This window comes from Silurus aristotelis, assembly GCF_946808225.1.
Source record: "Silurus aristotelis genome assembly, chromosome: 15".
Classification (NCBI taxonomy): domain Eukaryota; kingdom Metazoa; phylum Chordata; class Actinopteri; order Siluriformes; family Siluridae; genus Silurus; species Silurus aristotelis.
The window spans coordinates 23,310,422-23,337,265 of NC_139588.1; the positions used below are offsets into that span (position 1 = coordinate 23,310,422).

At 42.2% G+C, this 26,844-nt stretch overlaps 1 protein-coding gene across 2 annotated transcripts in view; it reads left to right on the top strand.

Moving 5' to 3' along the window:
* The window catches only part of syndig1l (synapse differentiation inducing 1-like), a 90,302-nt gene that overhangs the window by 49,161 nt on the left and 14,297 nt on the right, over positions 1–26,844 (top strand). For both annotated transcript variants that reach the window (XR_014536925.1, XM_083562764.1), the window contains one exon: positions 5,096–5,741. Coding sequence is in view for 1 of the 2 variants with exons in the window: in XM_083562764.1 (XP_083418890.1) it covers positions 5,235–5,741 (507 nt within the window). In the remaining variant the exon portion in view is untranslated. The remainder of the gene's footprint in view (positions 1–5,095; positions 5,742–26,844) is intronic.

Consider the following 26,844-nt stretch of genomic DNA (forward strand, 5'->3'; position numbering starts at 1 on the left):
CTAATGAAGTTATAATGAAGAAATATCTGGCAACTCGTCAAATTCAAGTGTTTATTCCCATTCACAGATAAGAAGAAAGCAGATATAAGATGATTCAATCCAATGATTCTGGATATTAATTCGTTTTCTTTTTCGTTTGGCAGCTGCTTTTAAAAAAAATATGCTTAAAATAGAACTTTTCTTGCAATATGTCAAGGATGTTTCAAGAGCATGAGCGTAACAGAGGTTACTGTTCTGCTAAACCTAAAACCTAGCATGAGGAGTTTTGTTAGCAGCACAAAGCTACAGGGCTGAAGAAAACGTTCCTAATTGATTAATGCTAAGCAAATTTCTCATTTCAGATCTGAGGGTCTGAACAAAATGGCAGTCGTCCCCCACCTCATACTGCTTTAGTGTCAGTAATCAGGCACCTTGTTCCTTTTTTAGCGACACCATTTATAGTATACTTTCACCGTATTGTGCTGGAATAGGATTTCCTCAGATGGTTCATGGGAGGACAATTCAGGCTCAACTACAGGTTTGAGAATTGGGAGTAATCACTCTGGGGGGAAATTGCATCCTGATATGCATCATTCTAGATCTTCCAGGACGAAAACAGAAAAGAACGAAGTAAAAAAGTGGCAGGCCATCAGGGCCAGAACCTTTTCTGATGAACTAAACCATTACCAACCGATACCATTTTATTCCTTCCTGTTGAATTTGCACAAAAACGATAAAAAAATAAATAAATGCACGAGTCATTTTATGATGTATGTGGAGGTGCAGTTGCGGCTACAGTGAAAGGAGACGTGTTGAATTGTGTGCATTGGGTTTTCTTGCTATAGTCATTCATTTTCACTGTGTGAGATTCCTGTGTGTGATGCAGCGCTCTGTTCTATTGCACTTTTTTTATAATACTGATGCTTTCTATAGATGTGGGGTCATAATGATGAGATTAAGAAGTGGATTGGTTCAGGTAGAACATCACTAAAGGCCTTGGGTGGAAAACACGACCCAGGACTGGTTCTCTCTATGAAAGATTGATTTAATTGAATAACTCAGCGAGACAATTCATGAAACTCGGGTCGTAAGAACAAAGAGTTAAATCTGCAGGGGGGGGGGGGTTATTCATTCAGGAAACTGATCTTCTCGATAGCATTGAGAGTTAAAATCAAGGTTACTTGATTAAAAAATGTATAATTCTATAAATATATAAATAATTCTTTAGATTTTCTAAAAAAAAAAAAAAACACTAATCTTGTCCTTTCATCTACGTTGTTAATTCTGTCTGACTCTCTGAAGATCTCTTGGTTTGGGGACGAGGGCTCCATCTTGGCAGGTCTTTCTTTTTTTTTTTTAGCTCCGAAAGATGGAAACTGTCTCTGCTGTGACCTGTAAAACACACGACACCACACTGAGCTTATATTTGTTGCTTTATTTTCTGAATAAGACACTTACACACTATTTAAAAGTGACAACACAGAACACACTTATAAGAATCAGGACATCTCGTAACAGGACTAACAAAGCAGGGGGATTAAAGACATAATCGAACAACACGCTGTTTATTCTGCTCTCTACAATGAACCATAGAATAAAGGAGCATGTATGTTGTTTTTTTTTTCTTGGCTCTTTTGTCTGTCATGCATCGGAGGCTACAAACAAAACGTTCACAGTGTAGCACTAAGACGAATTTTTATTCCGGAGGTGAGCAGGACCGGCGGCTGAGCCGAGCTGCCTGAGGAAACAAATTGGAGGAAATGATGGATCTGCAGTAGATGCTAAATACAGAATTCAGGTCAATACTCTACAGGATTCAATGCAGTGAAAAGAGAAAATGAAAAGAAGCGGAGGGAAAAACATGGACGCACTCGGGTTCTGTACAAAGTGCCGTGACTCACGCTGAGAGTTCAATCAAAACTCATCGGTCTGCTCGAGGACGCAGGCTGTAGGTACGGGAAAAAAAAAAAACCTACTGTTATTAATTCCGAGTAGTGAAGCTCCGGAAGAGGTCTATGTTTATACAAACTACCCGTGAATTCAAATAGTCAAAACACATTTTCCTTTATATACACGCATTAATCCCCTGGTCGATTGTGATTGGCTGGAAGAAGTTCAGGTGTAAGATCAGATGTACACACAGGTAGTTTGTGTTTCTCACTTGAACCAATTCTAAACACCTGTAACCATAGTAACATCCAGTTCTAGGTCCATGTGGGTTTTTTCTTCTGACCTTACTGACGCAGGAGTTTTGCGTGTGGTGGAACTTAAATGGTGAAGAGCTTAAGGCACAGGATGAATTTGGAGACCAACTGGAGAAGAAAACATTTGTCTATTTCTGAGTATCAGACCAGGATTTCACTCCAACAGCTTCATTATGAGTAGAGACGCATCACAGATTCATAGCTAGTTATTAAATCTCATGTATATAAATGTAATCTGGCACTACTTTATCTCTGGGTGTGATTGGGAGCAGCAGATTTCTAGCTGTAACTAAACTTCTTTGGATCCATTCAGTCAGTTTCGCTCTGCAAACATCAATAACAGTGACCCTGGTATAAGGTGATCATCTACGCTGAGGTGTGAGGACTTACACCATTCTAACGCTTCACCTCGTGATGTTCTTCACCTCCACATCGTGCACCAACATCCTGTAACACACCCAGCCGCGGATTATTAGCATTTCTTCGTAATGCTAACGTATCGAGTTCTACAGCAAACTTCTCAGAACCAAAGCTGATTTGAGAACATTGAAGAAAATCAGCTGGGACATGATCATCGTAGTCCAACAACAATATTGGTAGCATCAAATATTGGTGCATTAGATACGGGTCTGTAACGATTTATTTCAATATAATTATCAGTAGATGTTCTATACTTTTATTATTTGTGTTTATATTATTTATTATTTCTCTAAGCAACGCTGAATATGGCGCATCACATCACTATGGTGACGGAGGCGTGTCCTGAGAGTCACATAGAATACAGATTAACATGGCAGAGGTAGAGCTGTGACTTCCTGCACACACAACAGGAAAAGAATGTCTGGGTTTATTTGCATTACAAAAGGCGTGTGTCTGTGTGTGTGTGTGTGTGTGTGTGTGTGTGTGTGTGTGTGTGTGTGTGTGTGTGTGTGTGAGTGTGTGTGTGTGTGAGACTTGAGTTAGAAGTCAGAAGTCACTTAAGTAAATTGGCACTTTGCTGTCAGTCTGAACCATTCATTCATTCATTCATTTTCTCCCGCTTATCCGTAATTCAGGTCGCGGGGGCAGCAGTCTAAGCAGGCCCCCGCCTTCGACTGCTGCCCAATCCTCACAGCACCGTCCCTTACGGTCCCTCCTGCAGGTGGTGAGCCCACGGGAAGTAGTCTGAACCAAAGAAATAAAACATTCTGTACCATGTTGCGGAGAATCCGATTATTTCATTGAGCTGAAGCGAATGATTATCGGATCGCACTCCGTCCAAACAGGGAGGAATCGTATCGTATCGGTAGCTGCTTCATACGTATCTTTAAAGTATTGTATTTCCTTCTTATGCATCTTTAAAGTAAATAATTTTTTTGCCTATTTTCTGGAAGGGGTGCCAATAATTTTGGACTCATCTGTATTTTAAGTAAACAAATAATGAAGGAAGAGTGGGAATTTTTTAATATTATTATTATTATTTGTTCATTGAAGAAATGAAATAAAAATTCTACATGTAGAAATCGAGCTCCAGACAATAATTGAGAAGCGCGGCGCAGGCCGGCGAACACGCTACGAACGTCGGCGTGCTCAATAATTACCTGTCATTTAGATTTTTTCCCCCTTTTTCCTTCCTGTTTGATTTGCGCAAAGCCGAACAAACCTTTCGAGATCAGTTAAAGCGGCGAGATGAAGTTTTAACAGCTGGCTCTGGTGTTTAATTAAGACGTCCTCCCTCGCAATTTCCCCGCGTCTACAGCAGGGTTGTTATCAGTGATTCGGTTCCCAGACACAGAAGTGAATTTAATTGAAATCTGGCTGAAGAACAGAGTATTCCTGATGTGTGAAGATGTTGGGAGTGAAGCCGGGGCCCTGTGTGATTAATCTGATTAAGTAACGTTAGAATTGCTGTCAGCGTTGGTGCAGATGATAAAAAAATGAAGTAAAATAAAATAATAATGCTTCCTTTCGGGTTTGAAAAGTGGTTTGAGGAACGGTTTCAGAAGGTCTGATGTTTGTTGTGCAGCGAGATGGAATTGACAACGGGCTTCGATCTGCTCACTAACACCTTCATGCCAAGGAATTAAAATGTATTTCTCTTTATATCACAATTGCATTTTTGCATTTCCCAAACATCAGTATTTCATCCTGTCACTTCCATGATGTTGTGGAACCTCAGAGGGTTCAGTTCCTGCTTTTACTTACATTAGAGCAGCTCCATTATATGGACAAAAGTATTGGACACCTGAACTATCCAGCCATATGTAGAACTTCCACAAATTGTTCAAGTCAAACAATGGTATTGGACATCTTTGGATACATGAAAATGAAATTTCGCCTTCACTTGAATTAGAAGGTCCAAACCTGTTTCAGCAATGTGCACAAAGCCAGCTCCTTGAAGATGTGCAATTGATTGGTTGGAAGGCTGTGAAAGATCTCCTGCTATAGAACTCTTAAAGACTTTTGGGATGAATGTGAATGCTGACTGCACCCCAGGCCTCCTTAACTCACGTCACCTTTCTGACATTACTAACACCCTTGTGTCTGAATGAATTATCAGAGATCTCCACAATGTCTGGTGGAACATCTTCCCAGAAGAGTGGAAGTTATTATAACTGCAAATGAAGAATAAATGAGGTACATACCAATCTTAAGGTCAGGTGTCCACCAATTATTGTCTATATACTGTATTAAAGCTGAACTGTTAATTTGTCCACTTGGAAAAATGTTCGAATTTCACTTCAGGGAATTTGGTATGCATTCCGACGCTTTCAGAGCAGAACTTTCTGTCTGCGTCGTGACAAAGATACTGTAGCAGGGTGTACTTTCTCCTCCTCGTCTGTCCTGGCTACAGTCAGCTCTTATTAAAAGTTTATACTGCGAGTGTTCAATAACCCATTTCTTCCTCTTGCTCTTTCTCTCGCTTCCTGCAGCTCATGGCCTGTTGAACACCATTAACCCCTGGTCAACAGTTTAATTTTATCCTCCCAAACCCTCCCCTCCCCTCACCTCCTTAAACCTCGAGTGTGAACCAGAAGGGCACGAGGGCACATCCTTGTGGAACGGTTGACAATGGAAAGCCTGAGTGAGCTGCAGAACCCTCTGCTGGACAAGAACAGCAAACACATGGTCAAAGCCGACTACGGCTACAGGAGCGACTTCCCCAGCAGCCAGTACCAGGAGAACATCATTAATTACTTCGTGACCAGCAGCGGAGGCAGAGGCGGAGGAGGAGGTGGACGAGGAACGGAAGTCGGAGTCGGTGGCGGAGGGCAGGTCGGGGTCTCGGCGGCGAACGGTAAGGCTAAAGCGCAGCTCCTAGACGCCACTTCTCTTCACCTGGCAGTTGAGGCTTTTTACAAGCCCAACTTCATCCTGTACAAGGACGAGATCGGCATCAAGGCCAAGGACTACAAAAGCGAGTGCTGCGAGACCACCTTCACTGAAAAGAAAGAGAAGGAGGCGTGCGTCGAGACGCCCGGCGCTGAAGATCCACAGGCTAAACTCCTGGATGAAAATGAGGTGAAGATCCAGACGGTGTCCTATGAAGTGGAGGAGGAGGAATACGTCGAGTACGAGGTAAAAAAAACTTTTTCAAAAAGGGTTCCGGTTCATAAGCATGAGTATCATGAATGCACGAGTGACATCACAACACGCCCAGGAGCTTCAAGTATAACAGGGGCAAGTCAGTCGGGAATGTATCTCGGTAAAACAGAGGCACGGGTCAGGGGTTCTGCAGGTTTCACAAAGTCAAAGGTGAAACTTTTTATGACCATTTTATAAAATTTATATGATGACCTCAAACACACACACGCACACAAATACGTTGTTAGCAACTGGCCTTAAATCCATATTAGTCAAGACAAGTATCACTAAACTTGCACTTTCCCTGAGCTTAAATCTGCTGTACGTCTGTGGTGCAACCCTAGATAGAGTCACTATAACAGAAAGCTGATTGGCTGTTGCATGTTGGTCTTATTTGTGTTCGTAATACAGCGAATTATGTTCGGTTTTATAAAAGCAAGAAGTACAACAACCACGTAAACGAACGAACAAACAACACATGAGTATTTGAACGAGCATTAGAAGTAGCGTTACATGAACTTGAACAGCGAATTTTAAAACTGTAGACTTTTTAAGACTCCGCAGAAACCCTGCACAGAACATCTGCATATCGTCCGTCTGCGGATGAACTGTCGCTCCGCCGCCTGGGTCTCGCAGCATGAATCGAATGAAGTGCTTCTAATTATCTTCATTAAAGCAATTCACTTTCCCAACGTCACACACGTCTTCAGGTGTTCAAGAATAGCCTGCACACACGTGCTATTCCGGGTACCGTGATTTCTGTCACATACAGTATGTTCTACCTGCTTCTGGATCATGTTGAATAATAAAATCGAAGAGCAGCTTGTCAGCATTTTCATCTGATTTCTCAAAGGGGAGCTCGGACTTACCACGCTTTTATTAGAACGTGAGACGATTCAAAGCAGCAGCTTGCACATTCGGGCTTTGCTTGTTGGAAATCTAACGGGAGCTAATGAGAAAATATGTTCACGGCTACTTTACGTCTGTAGGACCATGTGGTTGGAGGCAAGTGCACAGTCTAAGAGACGGAGGGTCAGAAGGTAGACTTCAGAACGCTTATGGCTTGCAGAACGTGTGAAGTCTCATCTAACAGTCTGAAAATGGAGATTCAAGGAAACAGTGTTTTTAATGATCGCTTTCTAATGATCGTGAGCATAAAATTCGGAAAGTGTTCGATTTGAAACCTTGTGTGTTCGATCTATTCAATAACAACGTTTTTTTGTGATGCTTCTACAACCGCTGGAAAATTTTGTGAGCACCTGGCTACCTTTTTAATAAGAGGGAGGAAAGAGAGGGCAGGGCTTGATTGAATTAATACCAAGAAATGTCAACATCTGTCAGTCATTGCATGTTGGCAGGTAGGGAGGTGGTAGCTTAGTGGTTAAGGCATAGGACTTTGGTTCTGAAGGTCATGTGTTCCAATCCTAGCCACACCAATCTGCCACCATTGGGCGTTTGAGCGAAGCCCTTAAACATATATAGTTGCTCGTTGTATGAATGAGATAAATGTCGTTTGGGATTAGGGCTTCTGCCAAATGCCATAATTAAAAATGTAAAATTTTCATCTGCACTCAAGATCTGTTTATTTGTATTGTATGTTACGGCAGAATAAAACGAGACAATAAAACTTAATTATAATCAAATCAGAAAAAAACAAACAAATGATATAATGCTAAAGCTACATTTCAATATACAATTCACTGTGACAAAATGACTGGAGAGCATTCATGTTCAACAAAAACCGGTGACCGGCAGCATGAGTCGTAGCTACGCAGCGTCTGACAGCATGTGATAAATGAAAACCAGCGTTTATGATCCAGTTTCTGATTTGTTGTTGAAGTGGTATGCTAATTTTGTGCTAGTAAAAGCTACTATGTCAATGCCTGCTGGTGACTTTGAAGAACGGGAACTGGTGAGTAGCGGCGTGTGAGTTTACCATTTAAAATGCAAGTGAACAGAAACCAGCACAGAGTCCACACTAATAAGTTTTCACTTGAAAAACGCATTTCTTATCTCTTTGTTTTTGTCTTCCGTCCAGAGTGAGACTGCGTTTTTTAGTCAATAAAAAAGCAGCTTTTTGAAAATGCTCTCCATCTGGAGTGAAATTTGAAAGCCCAGACGGAATGAGCTAAAAAAAATTACAATAGACATCTACTGAGGAAAAAACATGCAGAAAATATCTATCTATCTATCTATCTATCTATCTATCTATCTATCTATCTATCTATCTATCTATCTATCTGTCTGTCTGTCTGTCTGTCTGTCTGTCTGTCTGTCTGTCTGTCTGTCTGTCTGTCTGTCTGCCTGTCTGTCTGTCTGCCTGTCTGTAATAACACCCTTGTGGCTGAATGAATCTCCATAAATCTCCACAAAAATCTAGTGGAACATCTGAGAATTCTGGACCTTATTATAACAGCGAATATGATAAAAATGACTAATAATGCTTCCCTGCTGGTGAAGTGAAGCTCTAACCTTCTAACACCAAGGTCGAGATATAAATTTTTTTTACAGCAAATCTCGGTTGCTAGCATGCTAATTAGTCGTGTGTGATTAGCCTCATTAACTTGATGCTTCTGTTGCCTCCACTGTATGACGACCCGGTGATGAAGCGTGTGACACGTCTCTCTGCACGTCTCAGAAGGTGTGATGCGTTATTTTAAGCCACAACTCGAGGAATTGTGGATATATCACTTCTGCCTGAGCAACAGCAGATCTAAGAAAAGGTCTAAGAAAAGTCAAGAGCTTTGCTGATAGGCTCCTCAGCTACAGTGTAAAAGACATGATGAAGAAAAGCCTTGATGAACTGGATATGGTCTGAAAGTCGTTATTAATTTTCCACTCTTCTGGGAAGATGTTCCACTAGACTTTTTTGGAGATTCAATCAGCCACAAGGGTGTTAGTAAACTCAGGTACTGATGAAGGTGATGTGAAGCCTGGTCAAGTGCTTTGTGCACAGGGTTTGCATTGTCATGCTGAAACATCTCCTAGTTTGCATCTCCTAGTTCAAGTGAAGACACAACTCTTTGCTGCATTCAAAGACATCTTATAAAATGGTGTGCCTCCAACTTTGTGGAAACTATTTAGAGAAGAACCACATGCAGACTGGAACAATCAGGTGTCCCAATACTTTTGTCAATTTTGTGTATCTTGGTCACAGACTAGGAATAAAATCAGGAGGATATCTAAGGGAGGTTTGCTCTACTTCCCAGATACCAGAATAGAGAACAAGGATAGCGGTGGCTCAACAGTTAAGATTCTGGATTACTAATCAGAAGGTCAGGGGTTCAAGATCTAGCACCACCAAGCTGCCACTTTTGGGCTCTTGTGCAAGTTCCTTGATCTTGCCTCATGACCCCAGCATCCTAATGAGCTGGGATATGTGAGGAAAAGATTATTGTTGCAAAATATATATATTTAACAAATGAAAGATGATTGTTGACATGAAATTGCCTTTAGTATATTTTAGCAAGCCCTGGTAACTCCTGAAATGGAGTCTGAAACTACTCTCGATGAAGCATCTGAAAGAACTGATTAGCATAAGTCCACACAACTTTACAGAATGAACAATCAGACATTTCAGACCTTTTCGAGGTATATGAGATGGATATGTAGCATGGTCCTGTCAGGGACGGACAAATCACACATGAGGGAAATGCAAAACAAATTCTACTTATAGAGACAGAACTTTCTAAAGACACCCAGAATTATTACACACAATGCAACTGTAGCTGTTAGACTTCCATATTCAGTCCAATTCTGACTGAAAATCTAGAGACTAATCCCCAATCCTCAGTGTAATGAATATCAGAGCTAACATTAGCTTAACAGCTATACAAGCAGTCTCATTCTATTAATAAATGAATCTAAAGTTATGGTTAGATAGCAAAGCATCCGGAATCCACATTTCAGTGTCACAAAAACAGATTCTTCACCTTTAATACCTGAAAGCCAAGATCTGAACTTTCTCTCAGACAGAACGAGCTGAACAATGAGGATCGACGTCTTCTGAGGAAAAAATCTTGCCGAAACTTAAAGAGTTTGTCGAGTGATGATGGAATCTATCTATCTATCTATCTATCTATCTATCTATCTATCTATCTATCTATCTATCTATCTATCTATCTATCTATCTATCTATCTATCTATCTATCTATCTATCTATCTATCTATCTATCTATCTATCTATCTATCTATCTATCTATCTATCTATCTATCTATCTATCTATCTATCTATCCGTCCATCCATAGTTTTCCCTAAACTTGAAGGTACACAATTGTATAGGACGCCGTTGGAGCATGAGATTCTGACTTCACTTGAACTGGGAGACCCAAAACCCACCTCACCTACATCAGTACCTGACTCTTCACAAATCACTAAATCTAGTGAAACATCTCATTTTTGTGTGTGTGTGTGTGTGTGTGTGTGTGTGTGTGTGTGTGTGTGTGTGTGTGTGTGTGTGTGTGTTTCACTGAAGCTCTTCCCACTGCTCTGATTCTAATTTCCACCTCCGCCCATCTCTATGTATCACATCTGAGTCAGAGCTTACAGCTGCTCTTCTTTCTATCCTTCTTTTCTTCTTTCCTTCCTGAAAACCTTCTCTCTCTCTCTCTCTCTCTCTCTCTCTCTCTCTCTCTCTCTCTCTCTCTCTCTCTCTCTCTCTCTCTCTCTCTCTCTCTCTCTCTCTCTCTCTCTCTCTCTCTCTCTCTCTCTCTCTCTCTCTCTCTCCCCCTCTCCATATACCAGGAAGAAGACACTAATGGCTCTTGTGTTAGTTTTTCCGTCAGGTTTTTCGATGTCACCGAAGTCACTTTTCACCTCTTCAACCCCATTTTAAAGCTTTTTAAGATCTACTCTCTGCTCACCTTTTCTTCTCCTTAGAGAGCGAGCTGAAAAACAGAATTCTGTAGAAAAGGATGGAAAAAAAAAAAAAAAAAACCTGCCGCCTTTTCCTTTCATCTCCTGCAGTTTATTAGCCTAAGCTAAATTGTGCCGTTCTGAGGAACTCTTTACAGGCTGCGCGGCTAATAAGAAGATGGTAATGGTGATGAAGATGATGGTAATGATGATGATGATGATGATGATCGTTCTCGTCACTCATCCTTAGGAGGAAATGGGTGTTATTTTGCCCGCCGCTGCTCATCACTGATGCGAGAACCTGCTGTTTTTTTTTTTTTTTGAGGTTATTTTGTGTAATCATGATCACACACTAACTCTGATCACATGATCACAAGAACCTTTGCTTTGATCGGACGCATCTTACGAATATTTAATCTAATTTGAGCGTTTTCAAAGATAAAACATTGACACACGCAACCGAAGAACCAGGAACTCAGCTCGACGCTCTGCTAGCTTGACACTATATAGAGCAAAAGTTTGTGGAAACAATAAGATTGCTCTGGAAAGATGTTCCACAAGATTTTATGGGGATTTTTAGAGATTCATTCATCCACAAGGGGGTTGATGTAGGTGAGATGTTCAGTAGCGTTGGAGGTCACGAGGTGGAAGGTTTTCTCATGATAAAATGGAAAAATCAATCATTAGTACACTATATAGGCAAAAGTATTGGGACAGCTGACTAAGAGATCCAAACCTGCACCATGAAGATCTACTTTCTATAAGTTGGAAAATGTCCTGCTATAAACCCAATTGAACACCTTCAGCATGAAAGTGAACGCTGACTGCACCCCAGGAACCTCCTCACCTCCATCAGTACCTGACTTTACTGAATGAAGACAAATCTCCATTAAAATCTAGAACATCTTCCCAGAAGAGTGGAGGTTCTTATAACAGCAAACGAGGACTAAATGTGAATTGGATGGAATGAGTTATCAATCTTATGCTCAGGTGTCTACAAGCTTCTGATTAATGCACAGATTATATTCTGTCCATAAAATCAATCCAGTGCTGGTTTTAAGTCTACATATAAATGGATGTTTGTGTATCTAATTACCCAAAGCACAGGAAATCGACTGCGCCTTTTTTTACGCTCGGATGGAAATAATCAGTGGCTCATACAGGCTGTCATTCTAGATCATCATAATCTACATCGAAAATCGTTACAGCTACACGCAGATTGATGTTCGTTCCCGGCAAAATAAAGAAATAAATAAGTAGATCTCCAGCGCCAAGCGATCAATTAGTTTCTAACCATCTACGGCCTGGAGAAATCCATCAGCTCCGAGCTAACCCATTCTTAATCTCATTAAGGGTTTATTGCAAGCACAGCACTCAGGTGATGGAGGACTGTTTACACACACACACACACACACACACACACACACACACACACACACACATATAAGATAAACAAAAGCAGGCTGCTATAGATTTTGAGGGAAATTAATTTTCAGTAAGGTGATGAATATGTTAGGAACAGGCAACGCTTCTGGAACAAACGAATCTCTGTGGAAATTACATTTACATCTATATCATAGATCAGAATGTCAACTTGTTGAATTCATCTAGATGAAGCTAACGAGGCTGTAGGTGGAAAAACGAATGGCAGATTTAATGGCTGGAAAGGAACTGAGTTGAGAGCAGGGTTGGGAGCAGTGCAGGGGGGGTTTTTACCAACATGGCTGCTGGGCTGAAATCTGTCATTTATTTATCTATATTATATATGTATTTTTTTTATTTGCTCAATTAATATTTATTTATCTCTTTTTAATCGATCCGTGTTTATTGATTTATATTCGACTATTTATCTGTTTGCGTGTCTGTTGATTTGTTAATTTTTTATATTTATTTATTTATAATGCATTTCTTTTGTACATGCATGTTTATTCGTATGTTGTTAATTAATTATTTTGTGTTTTTGTTCATTTATTGGTGTATACTTGAGAATTATTAATTATTATTGAGTTATTATTATTATTATTATTATTATTATTATTATTATTATTATTATTATATTACTGAGTTATTATTATTATTATTATTATTATTATTGAGAATTATTAATTATTAATTATTAATCATTTATTGGTGTATACTTGAGAATTTGTTCATTTGCTTGTTCAATTAGTTTCTTTAAAACCTTGTACCTTAATGCATGTTGTTAATTATAACATTTGAATGAATATTTAAACTTATTTATTTGCACGTTTTGTATGTTTTTATATTTAATGAATGTATTTTTTTATGTATTTATTTTTCCAATTTTTTATTATTATTTTTTTTTTATTGTTGGATACTTTTTCCTTTTCACTGTCGCCACTGACTCGCCGTTTGGGATAAATTATAGGGACTTATTTATGACACTAAAATTTATTTCGAATTCAGTAAAGCTGCTTTTTTTGGGCAATGTGAAGATGTCAGTGAGTTTTTTTCTAATTTAATTCAATCGAATCAAGTTGAATTGAATCGAATCGAATCCCGGAAAGGACCTTTGACCTGATCATGAACATACGGCTGAATTCCACTGATGTCTTTATAATGTAGATGAAAATGCTGTAAGAAACATGTCGTCCACCATCCACAAAGATGTTAGAGATCACATGAATTTTTCAGTTTGCTTGTATATGCCTTGTCGCCTTTTTGTCGCTCATTGGGTTCCTTTGCATTCAGCTCAGGATTGAACCACTGCACCTTCAGTGATCAGAGATGCTACCCCTACTGACTGATTTCATTATGAGAAAATCCGTGCGAGTCAATCCACCTGCCTGTTTGCGTGTCAGCATTCCTCTCGGCTCCGTCTGAATCGAATGTTTTGCCGTCTGGCATCTCGATTATCCCCTCGCTGATCGAGACTCCCGACGGAGGTCCGGAGAGCTGCAGGTCTGCAGCGTAAATCAGGCGTATTAAACCTTAGCGAGTGGGTGTTTTTATGTCCGTCTGGAATGCGCCCAGAATTAATCAACCCTCTGAGGAATTACCTGCTTCAGAGGGCCTGGTGGGGCATAACTTAACACAACCTTTATCCTTCTACCCCCCCTACCCTCATGTCAGTAATCTGTGAGGCGAGTGGCCCCGAGCTCTCGCTCACCTCAACTCACCCAGAGCTATCGCAAACTCGGAATCGAAAGGCATTAAAAATGTATGGCGGCACTTTTCTGTAGCCACCAATCCCCAGTGCGCCGCTCAGCTCCTAACGCCGCTGCTCATGCGGTCACTTGCTCCTTTGTTGGAATATAATTGGCTCTCACCTGGCAGCTCTGTCCACTCGTTTCTCCATCCGTCTCCGCGTAGACCACCTCATTCGCTTTCCAACCAAAATATTCATTTCCATTTGTCCTGGCGGACCGTTTGTTTACGGACGTGTCGGGGGAAGGAGCTGAATAAATTCCTCTCGCTGTGTTTGTCCAAAGCTGGGGGACTGCGTAAAAATGTTTAGGATGCAGTTCAGACCAAAGAGGTTTCATGAAGCAGCTAATTAATGCTATTGTGGAGATTCAATTTTCTCAGCTCAAGAGGACACTCAGGCCAAACCCCATCTACACGACACCGACATAATCAGTGTGAAAGAGCAGGAACTGATCACCTTGAAATGAAATAAAGTAATGCAGAGATGGATTCGAAAACCAGGACAGAGCGAGAAGAAGGATTTGCACGGGGGAGAACTGATTTGCGAGTGGTAGGAGCTCAGGAGGAAATTTGGCAACATAAATTACTCACTCGCTCTCCTGTGGCTCCGCTCGCCCTGATCCGGCCAAACCCTTCATTAATCTGCTCGGACGTGTCATGGGCCCCCGGGAAGTGACGGGTCACTCCGAGGTTTAAAAAAAAGGCAGGAAGCGTGCACAAAGCATAGTTTATTAGGCTAAGTGATCCCAGGCTTAGAATAGAAACATTAAAAAGAAAAATATCAATATCAGGTCGTATGAATAAAATATTGGTTGTCATGGTGATAACAGGACTGATGCTAACGCTTAGCGTTGCTGCTGACGTTCATAACACAGTAATCCCCCGTTTATCGCGGTGTTTACGTTCCAAAGCCACCTGCGATTAACGAAAAACCGTGATAAACGGACACCTCCCCAAAAATGTTATTTTATGTATACAGTACTTTACTGTATTAACATTTTACTTCATTTTATAATTAATAATAATATTTTTATTTATAAATGTCATTATTTTAACATAAAAACAATTCCCTATAATTGTTTTGGTCTATGGTGCTCTCCGCGAGAGACCGGGAAAATCAGCTAAACTAATTAGCTATGTGGCAAATGTGATTCCGCAGTAAACTGGGGCGCCAGATTCGAACCGCGGTAAAACGGTGGATTACTGTATCTACTTTCATCATGGCAACCAAGTAGTTTAATTGGATGTAGTTCAAGGAAAGCTACATAACAGGACACAGAGCTACATAACAGGACACATAGCTACATAACAGGACACAGAGCTACATAACAGGACACCGAGCTCCAAAGCAGAACACCGAGCTCCATAACAAAACACAGAGCTCTATACAGAACACAGAGCTCTATACAGAACACAGAGCTACATAACAGAACACAGAGCTCCATAACAGAACACAGAGCTCCATACAGAACACAGAGCTACACACAGAACACAGAGCTCCATAACAGAACACAGAGCTACATACAGAACACAGAGCTACATACAGAACACAGAGCTACATACACAACACAGAGCTACATACACAACACAGAGCTCCATACACAACACAGAGCTCCATAACAGAACACAGAGCTCCATAACAGAACACAGAGCTCCATAACAGAACACAGAGCTCCATACAGAACACAGAGCTCCATAACAGAACACAGAGCTACATACAGAACACAGAGCTCTATACAGAACACAGAGCTCCATAACAGAACACAGAGCTCCATAACAGAACACAGAGCTCCATACAGAACACAGAGCTACACACAGAACACAGAGCTCCATAACAGAACACAGAGCTACATACAGAACACAGAGCTACATACAGAACACAGAGCTACATACACAACACAGAGCTCCATACACAACACAGAGCTCCATAACAGAACACAGAGCTCCATAAAAGAACACAGAGCTACATACAGAACACAGAGCTACATACAGAACACAGAGCTACATACACAACACAGAGCTCCATACACAACACAGAGCTCCATAACAGAACACAGAGCTCCATAAAAGAACACAGAGCTACATACAGAACACAGAGCTACATACAGAACACAGAGCTACATACAGAACACAGAGCTACATAACAGAACACAGAGCTACATACAGAACACAGAGCTACATACAGAACACAGAGCTATACACAGAACACAGAGCTACATACACAACACAGAGCTACACACAGAACACAGAGCTACATACAGAACACAGAGCTACACACAGAACACAGAGCTCCATAACAGAACACAGAGCTACATACAGAACACAGAGCTACACACAGAACACAGAGCTCCATAACAGAACACAGAGCTACATACAGAACACAGAGCTACATACAGAACACAGAGCTCCATAACAGAACACAGAGCTACATACAGAACACAGAGCTACATACACAACACAGAGCTACACACAGAACACAGAGCTACATACACAACACAGAGCTACATACAGAACACAGAGCTCCATACAGAACACAGAGCTCCATAACAGAACACAGAGCTCCATAACAGAACACAGAGCTAAATACAGAACACAGAGCTACACACAGAACACAGAGCTCCATAACAGAACACAGAGCTCCATAACAGAACACAAAGCTCCATACAGAACACAGAGCTCCATACAGATCACAGAGCTACATACAGAACACAGAGCTACACACAGAACACAGAGCTACATACAGAACACAGAGCTCCATAACAGAACACAGAGCTCCATACAGAACACAGAGCTACATAACAGGACACAGAGCTACATAACAGGACACATAGCTACATAACAGGACACAGAGCTACATAACAGGACACCGAGCTCCAAAGCAGAATACCAAGCTCCATAACAGAACACAGAGCTCTATACAGAACACAGAGCTCTATACAGAACACAGAGCTACATACAGAACACAGAGCTCTATACAGAACACAGAGCTCCGTAACAGAACACAGAGCTCCATAACAGAACACAGAGCTCCATACAGAACACAGAGCTCCATACAGAACACAGAGCTACACACAGAACACAGAGCTACACACAGAACACAGAGCTCCATAACAGAACACAGAGCTACATACAGAACACAGAGCTACATACAGAACACAGAGCTACATACAGAACACACAGCTACATACACAAAACAGAGCTCCATACACACACACAGAGCTCCATAACAGAACACAGAGCTCTATACAGAACACAGAGCTACATACAGAACACAGAGCTCTATACAGAACACAGAGCTCCATAACAGAACACAGAGCTCCATAACAGAACACAGAGCTCCATACAGAACACAGAGCTACACACAGAACACAGAGCTCCATAACAGAACACAGAGCTACATACAGAACACAGAGCTACATACAGAACACAGAGCTACATACAGAACACAGAGCTCCATACACAACACAGAGCTCCATACACAACACAGAGCTCCATACACAACACAGAGCTCCATAACAGAACACAGAGCTCCATAACAGAACACAGAGCTACATACAGAACACAGAGCTACATACAGAACACAGAGCTACATACAGAACACAGAGCTATACACAGAACACAGAGCTACATACACAACACAGAGCTACACACAGAACACAGAGCTACATACAGAACACAGAGCTACACACAGAACACAGAGCTCCATAACAGAACACAGAGCTCCATACAGAACACAGAGCTCCATAACAGAACACAGAGCTACATACAGAACACAGAGCTCTATACAGAACACAGAGCTCCATAACAGAACACAGAGCTCCATAACAGAACACAGAGCTCCATACAGAACACAGAGCTACACACAGAACACAGAGCTCCATAACAGAACACAGAGCTACATACAGAACACAGAGCTACATACAGAACACAGAGCTACATACACAACACAGAGCTCCATACACAACACAGAGCTCCATAACAGAACACAGAGCTCCATAAAAGAACACAGAGCTACATACAGAACACAGAGCTACATACAGAACACAGAGCTACATACACAACACAGAGCTCCATACACAACACAGAGCTCCATAACAGAACACAGAGCTCCATAAAAGAACACAGAGCTACATACAGAACACAGAGCTACATACAGAACACAGAGCTACATACAGAACACAGAGCTACATAACAGAACACAGAGCTACATACAGAACACAGAGCTACATACAGAACACAGAGCTATACACAGAACACAGAGCTACATACACAACACAGAGCTACACACAGAACACAGAGCTACATACAGAACACAGAGCTACACACAGAACACAGAGCTCCATAACAGAACACAGAGCTACATACAGAACACAGAGCTACACACAGAACACAGAGCTCCATAACAGAACACAGAGCTACATACAGAACACAGAGCTACATACAGAACACAGAGCTCCATAACAGAACACAGAGCTACATACAGAACACAGAGCTACATACACAACACAGAGCTACACACAGAACACAGAGCTACATACACAACACAGAGCTACATACAGAACACAGAGCTCCATACAGAACACAGAGCTCCATAACAGAACACAGAGCTCCATAACAGAACACAGAGCTAAATACAGAACACAGAGCTACACACAGAACACAGAGCTCCATAACAGAACACAGAGCTCCATAACAGAACACAAAGCTCCATACAGAACACAGAGCTCCATACAGATCACAGAGCTACATACAGAACACAGAGCTACACACAGAACACAGAGCTACATACAGAACACAGAGCTCCATAACAGAACACAGAGCTCCATACAGAACACAGAGCTACATAACAGGACACAGAGCTACATAACAGGACACATAGCTACATAACAGGACACAGAGCTACATAACAGGACACCGAGCTCCAAAGCAGAATACCAAGCTCCATAACAGAACACAGAGCTCTATACAGAACACAGAGCTCTATACAGAACACAGAGCTACATACAGAACACAGAGCTCTATACAGAACACAGAGCTCCGTAACAGAACACAGAGCTCCATAACAGAACACAGAGCTCCATACAGAACACAGAGCTCCATACAGAACACAGAGCTACACACAGAACACAGAGCTACACACAGAACACAGAGCTCCATAACAGAACACAGAGCTACATACAGAACACAGAGCTACATACAGAACACAGAGCTACATACAGAACACACAGCTACATACACAAAACAGAGCTCCATACACACACACAGAGCTCCATAACAGAACACAGAGCTCTATACAGAACACAGAGCTACATACAGAACACAGAGCTCTATACAGAACACAGAGCTCCATAACAGAACACAGAGCTCCATAACAGAACACAGAGCTCCATACAGAACACAGAGCTACACACAGAACACAGAGCTCCATAACAGAACACAGAGCTACATACAGAACACAGAGCTACATACAGAACACAGAGCTACATACAGAACACAGAGCTCCATACACAACACAGAGCTCCATACACAACACAGAGCTCCATACACAACACAGAGCTCCATAACAGAACACAGAGCTCCATAACAGAACACAGAGCTACATACAGAACACAGAGCTACATACAGAACACAGAGCTACATACAGAACACAGAGCTATACACAGAACACAGAGCTACATACACAACACAGAGCTACACACAGAACACAGAGCTACATACAGAACACAGAGCTACACACAGAACACAGAGCTCCATAACAGAACACAGAGCTACATACAGAACACAGAGCTACATACAGAACACAGAGCTCCATAACAGAACACAGAGCTACATACAGAACACAGAGCTACATACACAACACAGAGCTACACACAGAACACAGAGCTACATACACAACACAGAGCTACATACAGAACACAGAGCTCCATACAGAACACAGAGCTCCATAACAGAACACAGAGCTCCATAACAGAACACAGAGCTAAATACAGAACACAGAGCTACACACAGAACACAGAGCTCCATAACAGAACACAGAGCTCCATAACAGAACACAAAGCTCCATACAGAACACAGAGCTCCATACAGATCACAGAGCTACATACAGAACACAGAGCTACACACAGAACACAGAGCTACATACAGAACACAGAGCTCCATAACAGAACACAGAGCTCCATACAGAACACAGAGCTACATAACAGGACACAGAGCTACATAACAGGACATATAGCTACATAACAGGACACAGAGCTACATAACAGGACACCAAGCTCCAAAGCAGAACACCAAGCTCCATAACAGAACACAGAGCTCTATACAGAACACAGAGCTCAATACAGAACACAGAGCTACATACAGAACACAGAGCTCTATACAGAACACAGAGCTCCATAACAGAACACAGAGCTCCATAACAGAACACAGAGCTCCATACAGAACACAGAGCTCCATACAGAACACAGAGCTACATACAGAACACACAGCTACATACACAAAACAGAGCTCCATACACAACACAGAGCTCCATAACAGAACACAGAGCTCTATACAGAACACAGAGCTCTATACAGAACACAGAGCTACATACAGAACACAGAGCTCTATACAGAACACAGAGCTCCATAACAGAACACAGAGCTCCATAACAGAACACAGAGCTCCATACAGAACACAGAGCTACACACAGAACACAGAGCTCCATAACAGAACACAGAGCTACATACAGAACACAGAGCTACATACAGAACACAGAGCTACATACAGAACACAGAGCTACATACACAACACAGAGCTCCATACACAACACAGAGCTCCATAACAGAACACAGAGCTCCATAACAGAACACAGAGCTACATACAGAACACAGAGCTACATACAGAACACTGAGCTACATACAGAACACAGAGCTATACACAGAACACAGAGCTACATACACAACACAGAGCTACACACAGAACACAGAGCTACATACAGAACACAGAGCTCCATAACAGAACACAGAGCTACATACAGAACACAGAGCTACATACAGAACACAGAGCTCCATAACAGAACACAGAGCTACATACAGAACACAGAGCTACATACACAACACAGAGCTACACACAGAACACAGAGCTACATACACAACACAGAGCTACATACAGAACACAGAGCTCCATACAGAACACAGAGCTCCATAACAGAACACAGAGCTCCATAACAGAACACAGAGCTAAATACAGAACACAGAGCTACACACAGAACACAGAGCTCCATAACAGAACACAGAGCTCCATAACAGAACACAAAGCTCCATACAGAACACAGAGCTCCATACAGATCACAGAGCTACATACAGAACACAGAGCTACACACAGAACACAGAGTTACATACAGAACACAGAGCTCCATAACAGAACACAGAGCTCCATACAGAACACAGAGCTACATAACAGGACACAGAGCTACATAACAGGACACATAGCTACATAACAGGACACAGAGCTACATAACAGGACACCGAGCTCCAAAGCAGAACACCAAGCTCCATAACAGAACACAGAGCTCTATACAGAACACAGAGCTCTATACAGAACACAGAGCTACATACAGAACACAGAGCTCTATACAGAACACAGAGCTCCATAACAGAACACAGAGCTCCATAACAGAACACAGAGCTCCATACAGAACACAGAGCTCCATACAGAACACAGAGCTACACACAGAACACAGAGCTCCATAACAGAACACAGAGCTACATACAGAACACAGAGCTACATACAGAACACACAGCTACATACACAAAACAGAGCTCCATACACAACACAGAGCTCCATAACAGAACACAGAGCTCTATACAGAACACAGAGCTCTATACAGAACACAGAGCTACATACAGAACACAGAGCTCTATACAGAACACAGAGCTCCATAACAGAACACAGAGCTCCATAACAGAACACAGAGCTCCATACAGAACACAGAGCTCCATAACAGAACACAGAGCTACATACAGAACACAGAGCTACATACAGAACACAGAGCTACATACAGAACACAGAGCTACATACACAACACAGAGCTCCATACACAACACAGAGCTCCATAACAGAACACAGAGCTCCATAACAGAACACAGAGCTACATACAGAACACAGAGCTACATACAGAACACAGAGCTACATACAGAACACAGAGCTATACACAGAACACAGAGCTACATACACAACACAGAGCTACACACAGAACACAGAGCTACATACAGAACACAGAGCTACACACAGAACACAGAGCTCCATAACAGAACACAGAGCTACATACAGAACACAGAGCTCCATAACAGAACACAGAGCTACATACAGAACACAGAGCTACACACAGAACCCAGAGCTACATACAGAACACAGAGCTCCATAACAGAACACAGAGCTACATACACAACACAGAGCTACATACACAACACAGAGCTCCATAACAGAACACAGAGCTCCATACAGAACACAGAGCTCCATAACAGAACACAGAGCTCCATAACAGAACACAGAGCTCCATAACAGAACACAGAGCTACATACAGAACACAGAGCTACACACAGAACACAGAGCTCCATAACAGAACACAGAGCTCCATAACAGAACACAGAGCTCCATACAGAACACAGAGCTCCATACAGATCACAGATCTACATACAGAACACAGAGCTACACACAGAACACAGAGCTACATACAGAACACAGAGCTACATACAGAACACAGAGCTACACACAGAACACAGAGCTATAAACACAACACAGAGCTCCATAACAGAACACAGAGCTCCATAACAGAACACAGAGCTCCATACAGATCACAGAGCTACATACAGAACACAGAGCTACACACATAACTCAGAGCTACACACAGAACACAGAGCTCCACACAGAACACAGAGCTCCACACAGAACACAGAGCTCCATAACAGAACACAGAGCTACATACAGAACACAGAGCTACATACATAACACAGAGCTACACACAGAACACAGAGCTACATACACAACACAGAGCTACATACAGAACACAGAGCTCCACACAGAACACAGAGCTCCATACACAACACAGAGCTACATACACAACACAGAGCTACATACACAATACAGAGCTCCATAACAGAACACAGAGCTCCATACAGAACACAGAGCTCCATACAGAACACAAAGCTCCATAACAGAACACAGAGCTACATACATAACACAGAGCTACACACAGAACACAGAGCTACATACACAACACAGAGCTACATACAGAACACAGAGCTCCACACAGAACACAGAGCTCCATACACAACACAGAGCTACATACACAACACAGAGCTACATACACAATACAGAGCTCCATAACAGAACACAGAGCTCCATACAGAACACAGAGCTCCATAACAGAACACAGAGCTCCATACAGAACACAGAGCTCCATACAGAACACAGAGCTCTATAACAGAACACAGAGCTACATACACAACACAGAGCTACATACACAACACAGAGCTCCATAACAGAACACAGAGCTCCATACAGAACACAGAGCTCCATACAGAACACAGAGCTCCGTAACAGAACACAGAGCTCCATAACAGAACACAGAGCTCCATAACAGAACACAGAGCTACACACAGAACACAGAGTTACATACACAACACAGAGCTACATACACAACACAGAGCTCCATAACAGAACACAGAGCTACATACAGAACACAGAGCTACATACAGAACACAGAGCTCCATAACAGAACACAGAGCTACATACAGAACACAGAGCTACATACACAACACAGAGCTACACACAGAACACAGAGCTACATACACAACACAGAGCTACATACAGAACACAGAGCTCCATACAGAACACAGAGCTCCATAACAGAACACAGAGCTCCATAACAGAACACAGAGCTAAATACAGAACACAGAGCTACACACAGAACACAGAGCTCCATAACAGAACACAGAGCTCCATAACAGAACACAAAGCTCCATACAGAACACAGAGCTCCATACAGATCACAGAGCTACATACAGAACACAGAGCTACACACAGAACACAGAGTTACATACAGAACACAGAGCTCCATAACAGAACACAGAGCTCCATACAGAACACAGAGCTACATAACAGGACACAGAGCTACATAACAGGACACATAGCTACATAACAGGACACAGAGCTACATAACAGGACACCGAGCTCCAAAGCAGAACACCAAGCTCCATAACAGAACACAGAGCTCTATACAGAACACAGAGCTCTATACAGAACACAGAGCTACATACAGAACACAGAGCTCTATACAGAACACAGAGCTCCATAACAGAACACAGAGCTCCATAACAGAACACAGAGCTCCATACAGAACACGGAGCTCCATACAGAACACAGAGCTACACACAGAACACAGAGCTCCATAACAGAACACAGAGCTACATACAGAACACAGAGCTACATACAGAACACACAGCTACATACACAAAACAGAGCTCCATACACAACACAGAGCTCCATAACAGAACACAGAGCTCTATACAGAACACAGAGCTCTATACAGAACACAGAGCTACATACAGAACACAGAGCTCTATACAGAACACAGAGCTCCATAACAGAACACAGAGCTCCATAACAGAACACAGAGCTCCATACAGAACACAGAGCTACACACAGAACACAGAGCTCCATAACAGAACACAGAGCTACATACAGAACACAGAGCTACATACAGAACACAGAGCTACATACAGAACACAGAGCTACATACACAACACAGAGCTCCATACACAACACAGAGCTCCATAACAGAACACAGAGCTCCATAACAGAACACAGAGCTACATACAGAACACAGAGCTACATACAGAACACAGAGCTACATACAGAACACAGAGCTATACACAGAACACAGAGCTACACACAGAACACAGAGCTACATACAGAACACAGAGCTACACACAGAACACAGAGCTCCATAACAGAACACAGAGCTACATACAGAACACAGAGCTCCATAACAGAACACAGAGCTACATACAGAACACAGAGCTACACACAGAACCCAGAGCTACATACAGAACACAGAGCTCCATAACAGAACACAGAGCTACATACACAACACAGAGCTACATACACAACACAGAGCTCCATAACAGAACACAGAGCTCCATACAGAACACAGAGCTCCATAACAGAACACAGAGCTCCATAACAGAACACAGAGCTCCATAACAGAACACAGAGCTACATACAGAACACAGAGCTACACACAGAACACAGAGCTCCATAACAGAACACAGAGCTCCATAACAGAACACAGAGCTCCATACAGAACACAGAGCTCCATACAGATCACAGATCTACATACAGAACACAGAGCTACACACAGAACACAGAGCTACATACAGAACACAGAGCTACATACAGAACACAGAGCTACACACAGAACACAGAGCTATAAACACAACACAGAGCTCCATAACAGAACACAGAGCTCCATAACAGAACACAGAGCTCCATACAGATCACAGAGCTACATACAGAACACAGAGCTACACACATAACTCAGAGCTACACACAGAACACAGAGCTCCACACAGAACACAGAGCTCCACACAGAACACAGAGCTCCATAACAGAACACAGAGCTACATACAGAACACAGAGCTACATACATAACACAGAGCTACACACAGAACACAGAGCTACATACACAACACAGAGCTACATACAGAACACAGAGCTCCACACAGAACACAGAGCTCCATACACAACACAGAGCTCCATACACAACACAGAGCTACATACACAATACAGAGCTCCATAACAGAACACAGAGCTCCATACAGAACACAGAGCTCCATACAGAACACAAAGCTCCATAACAGAACACAGAGCTACATACATAACACAGAGCTACACACAGAACACAGAGCTACATACACAACACAGAGCTACATACAGAACACAGAGCTCCACACAGAACACAGAGCTCCATACACAACACAGAGCTACATACACAACACAGAGCTACATACACAATACAGAGCTCCATAACAGAACACAGAGCTCCATACAGAACACAGAGCTCCATAACAGAACACAGAGCTCCATACAGAACACAGAGCTCCATACAGAACACAGAGCTCTATAACAGAACACAGAGCTACATACACAACACAGAGCTACATACACAACACAGAGCTCCATAACAGAACACAGAGCTCCATACAGAACACAGAGCTCCATACAGAACACAGAGCTCCGTAACAGAACACAGAGCTCCATAACAGAACACAGAGCTCCATAACAGAACACAGAGCTACACACAGAACACAGAGTTACATACACAACACAGAGCTACATACACAACACAGAGCTCCATAACAGAACACAGAGCTCCATACAGAACACAGAGCTCCATAACAGAACACAGAGCTCCATAACAGAACACAGAGCTCCATACAGAACACAGAGCTCCATAACAGAACACAGAGCTCCATAACAGAACACAGAGCTACATACACAACACAGAGCTCCATACAGAACACAGAGCTCCATAACAGATCACAGAGCTCCATAACAGAACACAGAGCTCCATACAGAACACAGAGCTCCATAACAGAACACAGAGCTCCATAACAGAACACAGAGCTACATACACAACACAGAGCTACATACAGAACACAGAGCTACACACAGAACACAGAGCTTCATACAGAACACAGAGCTCCATAACAGAACACAGAGCTCGTGAAAAAAGGGTGGGTACCAAGCTATGTCAGGGGCCTCAGGAAACAAGAGAAGGTACCAACAAATCTCAGGGGCCTTGGTAAAAATAAAGGGTACCAACCTATCTCAGAGGGCCTAGGGGAACAAGAGACGGTACCAACCTATTACAGAGGGGCCTCAGGGAACAATGAGAGGGTACAAACCAAAATCAGGGCACAATTACACACAATTTGGTAGCCTTTAGCACATGTCTTTAAACCTATGGAGGAAACCAGAATACTCAGGGGAAGCACTAAATGAACAGAGGCATGATTTTAACCTCCAACCCTG